The sequence below is a fragment of the Stenella coeruleoalba genome (assembly GCF_951394435.1).
Source record: "Stenella coeruleoalba genome assembly, chromosome: 11".
Classification (NCBI taxonomy): Eukaryota; Metazoa; Chordata; class Mammalia; order Artiodactyla; family Delphinidae; genus Stenella; species Stenella coeruleoalba.
Window position 1 is genome coordinate 4,452,378 of NC_137157.1, and position 13,247 is coordinate 4,465,624.

The following is a 13,247-nucleotide window of genomic DNA, read 5'->3' on the forward strand; positions in this document are numbered from 1 at the left end:
CCTGGAGAATGCGAGTAATAAAAATACCCACCCCGGGCTGCCGTGAGAACCAGATTTGTTACTTCCACGTGAAGCAGTTAAAATGATGCCCGTGAGTATCGGCGATTGCACCAGCTGAACCTAGCGTCTAATACGCAGGCTTTCTTCCCTGTATCTACAGCACCAGAGCTGCTCTAGAAATAGTCTGAGCTGAGTTGAACGGACACTAATGCTCCTCATAGAAATACAGGAAGGGGTTTAATCAAGTTTTGTGTACGGTGGAAAAATTAAGTTCAACAGTACTTATGGACCAAAGAGTGCCTTTTTTTTTTTTTTTTAACACATGGGACTCTTCAAGGTTACTGCCCTTTATAGGTAAACGATTCAGAGGGAAAGAAGGTGCCTTTTTTTTTTTTTTTTTTAAGGAGAAGGTGCCTTTTTCATTATCGACTTCTTGTATTGAATTGTGCGAAATAAGCTTCTGTGAGATGATTTGTACAGATTTCCTTCATATATTTTTTCCTGATAATAAAACAAGGAGAAAAAGAAATCAGCAAATGCCTGACTTCCTAAACATTCTACTGTTTAACTGGTGTGTTAACCCCAGGATACAGAGTGCATTCCAGCCCTACGAGCTAAAGGGAGAGGAAGGGGGCATTGCATCACTGCTGATTAGTTTAGCGACCTGCGCACGTGAAATGTGGGGATAGCTTAGAATTCCATGATTGTTAAGACATTTGCTCATCCCATTTGATTTCTGTGAGATTCTCTCTTAATTCTCCTTATTTAGGCCCCCAATGATGGACCCACCGATAAACAGACATTGGAAAAAATACTGGTGGATCCCCTCCGAGTTCAAGCCAGAGCTTGATGAATAGATAGATAAATAAGTAAATAAATAATGGGTTGGGTTTTTTTTAGTGACAAATTCACCTACTGATCTGCATTTGACATCTTCTGTAGCTGGAACTCTGAACTACCCCTGGGGCCTTTCTGAAATGAAGAAGAGGCTCCAGACTTGTGCCCAGGAGCCCCTTCCTCTCCCCGGAGAGCCCTCCCTGCAGTGGGCAGCTGGCACTGTCCTCCCCCACGTCTGAGCCAAGCAGCCTCCTCCCGGAAGCCCACCCGGTGCCCTCCCCTGGGACTCCTGGTGGCCTCCGTGTACTCCATCACCAGCTCCCATGTCCGAGCCTGCTGGGGTCCGCCAGTGCCCAGGTGAGGACCGTCCAAGGAGGGGTGTTTACAGGTTGAGGGCACAAAGGAATCTCAATCCCTGGTCTGCGCGGGGACCAATGGTTTCCTTGCACTTAATTTCTGGCTTCTTAGCTCTGAGTCCTTCTTCCCCTTCTCTTTACCAGGAGGCTATGCTATAGCCCCAACCACTGCTGCTACAGGGCCTCTGGTGAAATACACCCCAAGGGTCCTGAGCCCTTGGGTGGGAAGGATTCAAGGAGGGTGAGCCAGGGGTCCAGGAAAGGACGGTGCCTACTCTATGGGCCCTGCACGGCCAGCGCCTACCCCCGCCTTCCCCGAGCCTGATTCCCTCGATGATGCCCCCAATTCCCACCTGCCCCCCTTGACCCTAACCTGATCCCAGCCCCCTCTGCCTGCCCTCCCCACCCGTACCCCCATCTCCCCGCTCCCGCCCAGGCCCCCGCCTGGCACTGACTGCGAAAGCTGCTCCTTGGCCAGGCTGAGGTTGTTGCAGTCCAGGGCTCTGCGCAGGTCACGCCGTTGGCACTGCTGCTGTCGCTCAAGCAGCAAGGCGGTGCGAGCCCGCTGGACCCTCTGCCGGTCCCAATCCATGTCTCGCTGGCGCTCTTCTTCCTGGAGCCTCTGGAGAGAGGAGAGGTGACTCACCACCGCCTGTCCCCAGCACAAGAGCCCCAAGGGGATTGTCTCGAGGAGCCAGCCTTTCATTTTACAGATGGAGAAACTGAGGCCCAGAAGGGGGCAGGTAGGTGAGCAACGTCATGCCGGAAATCAGAGGAGACCCCCCCCCCCACCTGTCATCATGCTGGTGGCCCAGCTGATTCCCCCTCTTGGGAGGCCTTGGCTGGTCCTCTGAGCCTGAAGGGACAGCAGAGTCTCAGTTCCAACAGTGGTTCCCGGCCCAGGGCTCCATAAGCAGGGCCCACGGGTGTCAGGTCCTCTGCATCTGGGATGCTACCAGTGGGCAGTGGCACCACCTGGCTGGTCACTGGGGTCCTCTGGTCACTTCTAGAATGTGCTGATGCCACAGCCATTGCCACAGGGACAATGGCTCAGGATCTTGGGGGTGAATTTCTCTGTGCTCTTTACAGCAGAGTGCCTTGAAAGTATCGTCTGCACTTGCTGTCTCCTGGCCCTCCTGCCTGTTCTCTCTCCAGCCCATTAGACAGGCTGCCACCCCTCCACCAAAGAGGTGACTGCCCAGTGCTGGGTCCGGCATCCAGTCGGCAGCCCGCCAGTGGCGTTTGACCCAGGGGTTCCCACGCTCCCTCTGAATTCACCACTGCTTGCATCCCTCCTACCTCTCTGGCTGCTCCCTTTCAGGCCGCTTTGCTCTTTATAAATGATGGGGGTGGGAGGGGAGGGTCCCTCTGTCTACGCTCACTCCCTTTGTGATCTCCAGGTTCGCTGCTTTAAATACTCTCAGTGCAGTGATGACTTCCTGTTTATGTCTCCAGCCCAGATCTCATTCTGAGCCCCAGACTCTACATCCAGCTGCCTGCTGGACTTTACTTGGAAGTTGTGTCAGAAAATATAACTTGTCCACCAGTAGCCATTTTTCCTTCTTTCTTAATAAAAGAATCACCAGCACTTCACTGCCTGGAATAAATACTACATTTCTTCTTTATAGTTTGGGGCAACCTAGTGACTGAGTTGTCCGACGAAATGTCTTGTGAAACTTCTAGGAAGTGTCCTTAGCGTTCTTACCCCTTCCTTCTTCCTGCCAGCTGGAATATGCATATGATGACTGGAGCTCAAGCAGCCATCTTGCACTAAGAGGTGGGAACCAGGTGATGAGGATGGCAGAACTTTAGTCAATGGTCGTGGAGCTGCCATACCAGCCCTGGGCTGTTTTCTTAAGGATTTAGTCTACATGCAAGAGATAAAGTTCTATTTTCTTTAAGATGGTGTTATTTGGGATTTTCAGCTGAATCCTAGCAGACATAGATATCTAAAGAACATTGCACACAACATATCCAAAATTGTGCTTGTGATTTCCATTCTCCCATGAACTTCCCTCCTGGACTTGTTCCTACCACCATCTTCCCATCTCTGTAAGTGCCAACTCCTTCCTTCTCGTTGCTCAGGCCAGGATGCCTGGAGTAATCCTTAACTCCTCTGTCTCTCATATGCCATGCCAAACCCTTCAGCCAATTCTGTTGGCTCTAACTTCCAAATACATCCAGAATCCGACCACTTCTCAGCACCACTGCTGCCAGCGCCCTGGCCTCAGCCAGCACCATCTCTGACCTCGACCATCAGCCTCCCCAGTGATCTCTCTCCTTCCTGCCTTATCCCCCTAAGTCCACCTTCAACACAGCGGCGGGAGGGATCAACTGTGAGATCCTGTCTCTCCTCTGCTCAGAACCCGCCAGAGCTCCCCATTTCGGTCACAAAAAAGGCAAAGTCTTCCCCAGTGACCTGCCAGGCCCTCAACCCTCCGCCTCTTGGACCTCATCCCACCCTCTCCCCTCCCTCCACTCCAGCCACCAGATGCCTCCTTCTCTGAACACGTCAAGACGGCCCTTCCTCAAGGCCTTTGCCCTTGCTCTTCACCCCGCCTGATCGTCCTTTCCGCAGACACGTGCAAGGCTCCCTCTGCACCTTCAGCCCTTTGTTCCAGAGCCATTGGTCCCCTGATGACCCTCCTCACGCCCAGCAATCTCAGCCCCTTCCCCAGCCTCCTGCCCTCCCTAGCACTTGTCCTCCTCTCACTAGAACACAGACTCCTTGAGGGCAGCTTCTAGGGCCGAGCGTGACAGTAGCTATAACTAGATGCTTGAGGAAGGTGGCAGGGAGCACAGGGCCCCATCTGAGGGCTTGCGGGGGACAGGCACCAGCTTCTCCTGGACTTGCTGTTTCTGAACCAGGCGGATGTGCTCCAGCTGCTCCCGGCTCATGCCCTTCCAGCGGTTGGGGACCACGCGATGGGGCCCGAAGGAGCTGGCTGCCTGCTGGGGGTTTTCCGAGAGCAGGTCCCCACGCAGCAGGTTGGAGATCTCGGCCAGGTTGTCCTCTTGGTCCTGTTTTTTCTGTCGGATTTTCTTTTCCGCTGACTCCAAGGCCTGCTCAGGGCAAGATATTAAGGGAGATGCTCTGAGTGACCCCGGTGGGACTGAGGCACGGGCTGACAAGTCTCACTTGGGGCCCTTGAAGGAAGAATGTGCTCAAGGGCACCGGGGATGGGGGCGCTTGTCAGGCATGGATGTGGGGAGGCCCTCAGACCCCCAGCTGCCTGGGAGATGCTGGGTGAGTGGACTGGGCTCAGGGAACCACTACCTGTTGGTCGTGTGCATAACTGCTGCACGTCTTTGTCTTCAGTGATTTGCCAAAGCAGGGAGCTGCCTCCCCCTGTTAGGCTGCCATCTCCCCTGGGCTTGGCCTCACCCACCCCAGGACAGGGCTGTGTACCCCTCCGTGTGGTCCTGGTCACCCTTGGACGGCGGCGGGCCACAAAGAACAGCCAACCAAGTGATTCACAGCAGTGGTGATTTCTAAAAGGTGCTCCCACTGCCTGCAACCTCAGCCCCAGGGACAAATAAATTCCTGGCCAAATCCCTATTCACATGAGGATGATGGGTGGAGGGAACGGGCCCTGGCTGTGTGACCTGGAGCAAGTCACCTCCCCTCTCTGGGCTGCAGTTATTTCTCCGTAAAGTCAAGAGACGGATTGAGAGACATTTGTCAGTGTTACCAGTTCTCTTTAGTAATGAATGGACAGGGCACTTTTTGAGGTGCCCACACACAGCAGGTGCTCACAAGGCCAGCTGAACTACGTTACGTAAGCCCACGCCTTGCAGCTGGACAGGCTGGGATTTGAATACTGGACTTGCGGTCTTTGGAAGTCCAGTATTTGAATCTGCCAAAGCAACTCAGATTAGTACTTAGGCATCCCAAAGAAAGTCAGTTCCCCACTCTGAGCCCGTTTCTTTATCGATTAAATTGGGTTAATCACGCCCCTCTGAAAGGGTTGTTGAACACAGTGACTAATAAGAGCAGCCGATTGTTGCAGGGATTAAAAAGAATTGCTGGGCTTCCCTGGTGGCGCAGTGGTTGAGAGTCCGCCTGCCGATGCAGGGGACACGGGTTCGTGCCCCGGTCCGGGAAGATCCCACATGCCGCGGAGCGGCTGGGCCCGTGAGCCATGGCCGCTGAGCCTGCGCGTCCGGAGCCTGTGCTCCGCAACGGGAGAGGCCACAACAGTGAGAGGCCCGCGTACCACAAAAAAAAAAAAAAAAAGAATTGCTATCATTGATGAGTCAAGGAGGCTGGGGCACGCCGGGGAGGTGGCTGTGTGTTTGTCTTCCCCTCCAGACAGAGCCTGGGGTATACACCTGGTTCTTGTTGAATTCTTTCACAGCTGTACAAACCGCCCTTCTGGTGGTGCTTTCCAGATTCTGTAAATGCTTGGCTGTTTCGTCAAACTGCAGCCTTGTCTTCAGGTAGAGATCCTCTGGAAGGAAGCAAAACGCAATCAAACCTTGCGTGCCTGCCCGGAGATCCTTCCGAGATGTGCAGAGCACCCTGCGGAGTAACTGTTTCTCATCACGGCCCCATCCAAAGAAAGGGGGTGTATCGGAAGGCTGTGGGAGATTGACATGAGTCAATTCAAGTAAAGCTCTTAGATGGGTGCCTGGCAGTGTTAGCAATCACCACTGTGGCCTGGTAATGTCTGCTGTGGATTGGTAATGTCTGCTGTGGATTGGTAATGTCTGCCGTGGAACCAGGGGAGAGGGGTTTAGAGGGCAGCATCGCAGGAGGTAAGGTCAGACTTGTTGGTCCTTGAAATAAATTTGGTTTTTATTGAGTAAAATGAGAAGGTATTGGTTTTGAGCAAAGGATCCAGCTTAACTTTTAATGGGATCATTCTGGCTGCTGGGTTGAGAAAAGACTATAGAGAGACTAGGGCAGAAGCAGGGAGACCAGTTAGAGGTTATTGCAGTGATCCAGTTGGGAGATGCTGACTGCTTAGTCCAGAGTGGTAGTGGAGGACATGGTGAAGGTGGTTGGAATTTGGGATGACTTGCTGCTGGACTGCGTGTGGCATTTGAGGGAAAGGAAGGAGTCAAGATGACTTGGGTTTGGGCCTGGGCAACTAGAGGAACAGAGCTCCCATTGATGGAGGTGGACGGTCAGGTTCAGGGGATGATCAGAGTTTCTTACTGGACACGAACTGATATAGGCTGGACCTATGTCTTGCCCACACACTGAGGGCCGGGAGCGATGCTGAGTTACCCTGAACTCCAGCATCCCACTGGGGCCCGGACAGAGCACAAGCTCAGAAGGTGTTTCCTGCGTGATGAGCACGTGGCTGAAGATGCTTAAATCCTGGAACCTGGGTTCTCATGTTTCTTTCTTTGGCCACGTGGCCAAAGTAACATATTAGTGAGACTTAAAAGACAAAATGAAACAAGAAAAAAAAAAGGGGGGGGATTGTTTTGTTGAAGGAAGTATTGAGACCCATTTGTCTTTTTTGTTCCATTACCTGCGCATTTCTGGTTGGCGCGGGCCATCTTCCATTCCCTTTGCTGTTGCAAGGACCATTCCCTGTTTTGTTCCTCTTGGAATTTCTTCCTCTGATAGAAGTTTAAATCCTCTCCCATGAATTTCTGCATTCCTGATACTGTATTCCGAGCATCATTATCTGACTGCCGGGCTGGAAGATCTTTCTTAAGGGCTAGGGGGTCGGAGAGGTCAAATTCACGGCGAGTTTCTGGCTTCTGAAAGCTCTGTTGGAAATCACTGATAGCTTTACAGAGATTTTTCCTATCTCTCCTTTCCCGGTCTTCTGATATGCATGCGATCTTGTCATTTTGCCTCATTTCAGCAGCTAGAAGAGATACAGCTTACGATTCAGAGGAAAGACATAAATTTGAATCTGAGGCAGGAGATAGATGGGTCCCAAGCTAGGCCTTTACAGCTGGCCTCCCGTGTACATTTCATGGAGCAGGAGAAAGTGGGCTTTGGGCCGGACACTAACAACTAGTCTCCTGTTTGCATTAGGACATAGATGGGCTCCAGGTTAGACATTTAAAATCAGCCTCCTGTTTGCTCTCCGAAATGGAAGTAACAACAGAAACGAGGTAAATAGCCAGGCTTTGTCTCCTGAGGACGCCCGAAGATAACAGTCAGTGGCAGGAACAGAGAGGGGCTAACCCTTGTTTGGGTAAAGGATCAAAAGGTCACATATTTCCCATCCTTGGGGCAAGGGAGACATTGCACATGTGCAGAAAGGCTCCTTGGGGGTCAAAAAAGGAGGGGGCACCACTCCATAACAGGTGATGCTAAGGCCGTCCCATAGGCCTCTGGGCTGAAATACCATCTTGCAAAAAAATTTGCGCACGCATGTTGGGGAGGGTCCTAGGGCAGGTCACGTGTGGAAAAAGAAGCCAGATGATTGGCCAAAGGTAAACAGACCTGGAAGAACTGCCCTATATGAATGACGTCACCACCTCTTTACTGGGCCCCTCCTCATTAGGGGGGACACCCACACCCTTTCTCTCCCCGTGTGCATCTCTGCCCTGCTTCTGTCTTAACTAAGCAAACTGTTTCTCTGTATGCTCTCCCACTTGTTGTGCTGTGTCTCTAATAATAAACTTTGTAACTGTTTTTACAGTTTTTGCCTCCGTGAGAAATGCATTTTTCACTGGAGGCAAGAGCTAGGGGGTGTGGTGACTAGGATTCCTGCTTTTCATCCAAGCTCCCCAGGTTCAATTCCAGGGCAGGGAATTAAGATCTTGCTTCACGCCACCACTCACTGCTGCCTCTCCAAGATCAAATCCACTTAAAAAGTGATTTTTAGTGATTCTAAAAGTAATCCAACCTTCCAAAAACTTAACACAACCATTAAAGGATTAGTATTCTGAATATTTAAAAAGCACCTACAAATCAACTTAAAAAAAAAAACAATAAACAGCCTAACCAAAAAGGGGGCCAAGGAGAGGAAAAGGCAAATCAATATAAAGAAACCTGAATGATCAATAAACTTGTGAAAAGATCATCAACCTTACAAGATGGGAAACATCCAATGAATTGGAGAAACATTTCCAATGCAAATAATAGCAGGTATTAGTAAGGATGTGGGGAAACAAAGATTTCTCGTTTACTGCTTGTGGGAGTGTAACTTGGTACACTTTTATAACTTTGGAAAGCAATTTGCCAACATCCTGTAAAACTGAAAACATACATATACTATGACCTATCAATTCCATTTCTAGGTACACCAGGGACATGAACATTGGGACATAATGCAGGACAGTCATTAAAAAACTGGAAAAAATCTAAATCAGCCACCAGTAGAGGAATAAAGAAATTGTGGTTAAAATTCATATGACAAAATATCATAAAGCAATTAAAATGAATATTCTGTATGTAGATCACCTATAAATTCCAAAAATAGACTGTTGAATTTTTTAAATGTTGCAAAAGGATACATTCAATATAACATCATTTATGTAAAATTTTAAAACACACAAATTTTACATTGTCATGGATGTACATACCTAAATAGTACAAGTACAGAAACATGCATGGGAATGATCACACCTCTGAGAAGGGAAGAAGAGGAAAATGGTAAGGTGGGGGAGAGCTTTAGCTATGTCTGTATAACATTTAATTTTCAAAAAGCATGCTTAAGATATCTAAATCCAGTTTGGCAAAATGTTCATATCTTGTCTGGTGGTGGGTATGTATATGTCTGTCACGTCATTTTTGTACGTTTGAATTACTTTTTTAAACAAAAAATTTATTGAAGTATAGTTGACTTACAATGTTGTGTTAGCCTCTGCTATATAGTAAAGTGATTAGTTATACATACATATATTCTTTTTCATATTCTTTTCCATTATGGTTTATCACAGGTTTGAATTACTTTAAGCTAGAATTTTAAAACGTAAAAGGTTTAGAAAATATGAAACAGTATAAAGAAGAAAATCAATTTCACTCATCATGCCATCACTCCAACTTTACCACTGCTGACATTTTGGTATATTTCCTTTCTGTCTTTTTCTAAGCATATTTTTATGTATTTTAAAACATATATATTTATATATGTATTTAAACTTAATTGATAACCCACTGTATATACAATTTTGTACCCTGCTTTTTTCTATTTAAAAAATCTTTACAGTGCTTTAAAAGAAATTGCTAGACATGATGGGGGAAAAGGAATACTATTTGAGTATTTGATCTAAGAGCCAGAATACTATTATTTGAACCATATCTGGTTCTGAGTCAGCTCGGGGGTATGAGCTCAGAAGTGTGTGTTGTCTACTGTAAACAGCTGTCCCCGGTAGAAGGTCTTGAACTTTTTGGCAGAAAATGTGTGTGTTTAAAGTTTTTCATACCCAGTTTTTTAAGAAAACAGAGAAAAACATACATTTATCCTCACAATATATTTCCTACAGCTCACATAGAATTCAATAGCTGTTTTTCTTTTAAGTGAGGAAGCATCAGTGCATTAAGCTAATTGAGCACAAGAAATTGTGAAGTTTTAAAAAGAGGAAGAGCATGAAAATTGCAAGTTTTTACATATGTGAGGAAATGTGAACTGGGGTCGAAAGGCACACAGCCCTGAACCGCTAGATGGCCATTCAGGGAATGCTCACCAAAGGCTTCCTGTCTAGCTTTTTCAGTTGCTTCTTTTATCTTCTGGTCACAAACCTGAACATCCCAGGCTTCTGTGTCTCCCTGGGAAAGGAAAACAAAGGGAATTAGAGCCAGATAATTTGATTCAGTTGATAACAATCCTACTGTAAGTCAAATCTTGTCATACCCGGATGCTTTTGCTTATAGCTGGTTCTTCAGCCTGTCTTAAATTTCCCTAGAGCTTCCTTCTCCCCTTCTCAGTCAATAGATCCTCATCCTCAGAACACTGTTTAGGCATCACCTCCTCTGGGGAGTCCTCTCTGATTTCCTCTCCCAGCCCCAGTTGGTGCTCCCTGGCAGCCTTTGCTCGCCTCCTTCACAGCACTGACTCCACTGCATTATAATGTGACCATTTTAATGCCTGCCTCCTCCACTCTGGGCTATGAACTCTGCAAGGTCAAGTATTCCCTTGCTCCTCATCTCCTGGGCCCAGCTCAGGCTTGCCACAAAATAGGAACTCCACTGGCATTTGTCAAATGAACGGACTGGAGGGAATTCCTGGCAATGTAGAAAATCCGGCTCAGAGAGAGGAGAATCACGTTCCAGTCTTTGGCCGTTAACTCCAGGCAAGCTCTCTCCCCGCTGCAGGACTCAATTTGCCTGTCTGACAAGGGACAGGGAGCATTATTTGGTCTGTTAAGGTCTCCTCCGTCCTCAGCAAAGTTAATACATGGAACAAATCTTCCCGGCAAAGCCTGGAGCCGTCTGCAGCTGTGCCTGGATCAAAAGTTTCATTCCAAGGGTTCATCACCTCTTGTTTCCCGCCGCCCGCCTCGCTCGCCCCCAGCCGCTCCTCCACATTCCCTCCCGGCCCCTTTCCCTTCCGGGCCGGAGGGTCTCACCCCGATGATCCTGTTCCTGGCATTGAAGATCCGTTTCTGCCTGCGCAGCTCCTCATATCTCCTTTTGGCCAGGCCGAAGTTCTCCTCCAGGTCCTTGAGCTGCGCTACCTCCATGACTGTGAATCGCCAAGAAATTCTAAGAGGTTTTTAAAACATGCGAGATTAAAAGAAAAGACAACAAACATAAAACAAGCTCAAGCCAAGCGAGCCTGGCTCCCTAGGAGATTGGGCTGGTGGGATCTGAGCCTGCTTCAGAGGTTCTCAGTCCGGCCTTCTCCCACCGCGCCAGAGGCGAGGAGACCCAGTTTCCTCGGAAACAAAAACAACTCCGGTTGCTAAGAAACAGCGCAGGGCTCGCTCGTGTTCTCGTTTTCCTCTCGCGAGACGGCGCAAGGCCCTTCCCGCTCTTTTCTGGCCGGCGTGTGAGGACGCGGCAGAGGCGCGGAGGGCGCAGCCATGGGCCGTTTGGAGGTGCTGCTTGTGGAGAACTTTAAGTCGTGGCGGGGCCGCCAGGTTATAGGCCCCTTCAGGAGGTTCACCTGCATCATTGGCCCCAACGGCTCCGGTAACTTGGGACCTAGAACGTCCCCACCTGCCGCGGTCGTCTGGGCCTCTTCCCGCCTGAGGGGACGTGAGGGTGGCCTCGCGGCCTGGACTCGGGCTCGACCCTCGCTATCCACCCCGGGGACGGGGGATGGGGTGGGAGGCGACCCTCAGACTCTGCCCAGGGCGGGTTGGAGGTGGCAGGGAGTTGCTTGCCGTCCACCCTAGGTTGACACTAGCCCTCGGCCCCGGACCCCCGGCCCTCGGACAACACCCCCAGGGGCCTGAGCCTCGCCCTCGGCCCCGGACCCCCGGCCCTCCGACAACACCCCCAGGGGCCAGACCCCCGCCCTACCCCCCGCCCGAGAGGCTCCACCCTGGACCCTCCTCTCCTACCCCCGCCCTGCCCCCCCCCCCCCCCGTGGGCTTCTTCGGCCCTCAGCTTTGGTCACCTTTCCATCCCCTTCCCTTTCTCATCCAAAAAGATTAAGTGGGAGCGAGATCGGGAGGAAGTCATTGGTTCCGAGGAGCCCGAACAACCATTTGGATCCAAGGAAGCTTCGCAGGAATATTGTGGAAATGGCCGCGTTTGTTGAGCTTATTCCTGAGTTCCTGGCCCCGCTTTTTTTTGTTTAATCCTCACAAATGGCTATGATCCCCATTTTACAGTGGAGAAAACTGAGGTTCAGAGGGGCCAGATGAGTTTCCAAGGTTGCCCAGTAAGGGGCAGAGTCTGAACTGGAGTTGGGGCCTGGCCAGGCTCCCTTTGGCTCCATGATGGGAAACTGGGGTAATGAGCAGGGCAGGTGGAGTAGGGCCTAAAAGGATCGTGACCTTGAGAGCCTTCTGAAACCTGGAGTCTCCAGTTTGGCTCTCTTAGCCCAGCTTTCCTTTCTTAGCCTCAGTAAATCAATTTATTTGACAGACATGAATAGGACACTTGAAGGTGTGCTTTCCCCGCACACCAAATCTGGAATATAATTACTGTGAAACTATTGTGAAATTTCTGTCGCCTTATAAAACAGCTGCTGTTGAAGGTTTTCTTTTGCACTTAGTATATGCGAAAGAATACCTGAGCTTAGATGCATTCACGTATTTGAAGATTTCCTTGCCTCTTCTGTGTAATATATTTCCTCATTTTCATTTTATTCTGTTATCAGAAAACATTGAAAAAATAATTACTGGAATCACTCCTGCACTGTTACCCTAACTAATCTTCTCCACTCTTTTATTGGGAAGTTGCTGAGCCCACCACCAGGGGATTTTCACCTTTTAACTGGTGATTATGTGAAGGGTTGCTCAGTTACATTTTGCAACTCCAAACAGTGCAATACTTGGAATGAGTATCTGCGCAGACTCTTGAACATCGTTTAGTCCACTTGAACTATATGCCCATTACCATTCAAGATCCTGTGAAAATGGTGCTTTGAACTTGTTTAACCTAGTGCCAAACGAGTTTCAAAATAATATTATTTCTTTTCCTAATTTAAAAATACTTTTTGTGATTAACAACATATCTTAACGTGATTGTGAAAATGCCTGTACAAATCCTCTTGCTCTCCCTACATCCACATGCCCTGGAAGCTCAACTCCCCTCTAGAGAATCACTGGTATCCTAGAGACTATGCATAGAACCGGGTAAAGCCATTGTGGATCATTTCAGCAGTGTCTTCAATACCATCTGTCCACAACAGAAATTTCTGGTTTACTTATTTTTCAATTTTGCCTAAAGTGTTAACATTCTTTTTGCTATATGAAGGCCCAAACTCAATATAGTACTTATCCATGACCGATTTAATGGATGATATTCTATTTGTGTTCATTTGAGCACTTGTTGGTAGATCATCATTTTTAAAAATCTTACAGAATTACTGGCACATTCAGATAGAATTTGTTAAACCAATTGATAATTTCCCATCATGCTCATTTCCTGTTATACTTTAATTTAGTTAGTCATACTTTTTGTAATAATTTTCTATTGTCACTGCCTGCCAAAACTTGACATGTTCTCATTTGTTTGTTTTT

The 13,247-nt window shown here is 48.7% G+C and overlaps 2 protein-coding genes across 4 annotated transcripts in view; one reads left to right on the top strand and one right to left on the bottom strand.

Annotated features, from left to right (window-relative positions):
* Positions 1 to 183: 183 nt before the first annotated feature.
* Positions 184 to 10,981, bottom strand: RIBC2 (RIB43A domain with coiled-coils 2). The gene is made up of 7 exons (XM_079937923.1): positions 10,680 to 10,981; positions 9,798 to 9,879; positions 6,677 to 7,021; positions 5,526 to 5,644; positions 4,029 to 4,256; positions 1,649 to 1,815; positions 184 to 501 (listed from the first exon to the last, which is right to left on the bottom strand). Exons 1-7 carry the CDS (start codon positions 10,791 to 10,793, stop codon positions 423 to 425), a joined length of 1,134 nt encoding a protein of 377 aa, XP_079794049.1. The 5' UTR covers positions 10,794 to 10,981; the 3' UTR covers positions 184 to 422.
* The window catches only part of SMC1B (structural maintenance of chromosomes 1B), an 86,249-nt gene continuing 83,978 nt past the window's right edge, over positions 10,977 to 13,247 (top strand). For all 3 annotated transcript variants that reach the window (XR_013830606.1, XM_079937921.1, XM_079937922.1), the window contains exon 1: positions 10,977 to 11,244. Coding sequence is in view for 2 of the 3 variants with exons in the window: in XM_079937921.1 (XP_079794047.1) it covers positions 11,136 to 11,244 (109 nt within the window). In the remaining variant the exon portion in view is untranslated. The remainder of the gene's footprint in view (positions 11,245 to 13,247) is intronic.

Coding starts and splice junctions, on each gene's coding strand:
- RIBC2 (XM_079937923.1), bottom strand. CDS start 10,793: ATGGAGGTAGCGCAGCTCAAGGACCTGGAGGAGAACTTCGGCCTGGCC. Junction 9,880..10,679: donor CCAGGAACAGGATCATCGGG/GTGAGACCCTCC, acceptor TTCCTTTCCCAG/GGAGACACAGAAGCCTGGGA. Junction 4,257..5,525: donor AAGAATTCAACAAGAACCAG/GTGTATACCCCA, acceptor TGCCCTGAGCAG/GCCTTGGAGTCAGCGGAAAA.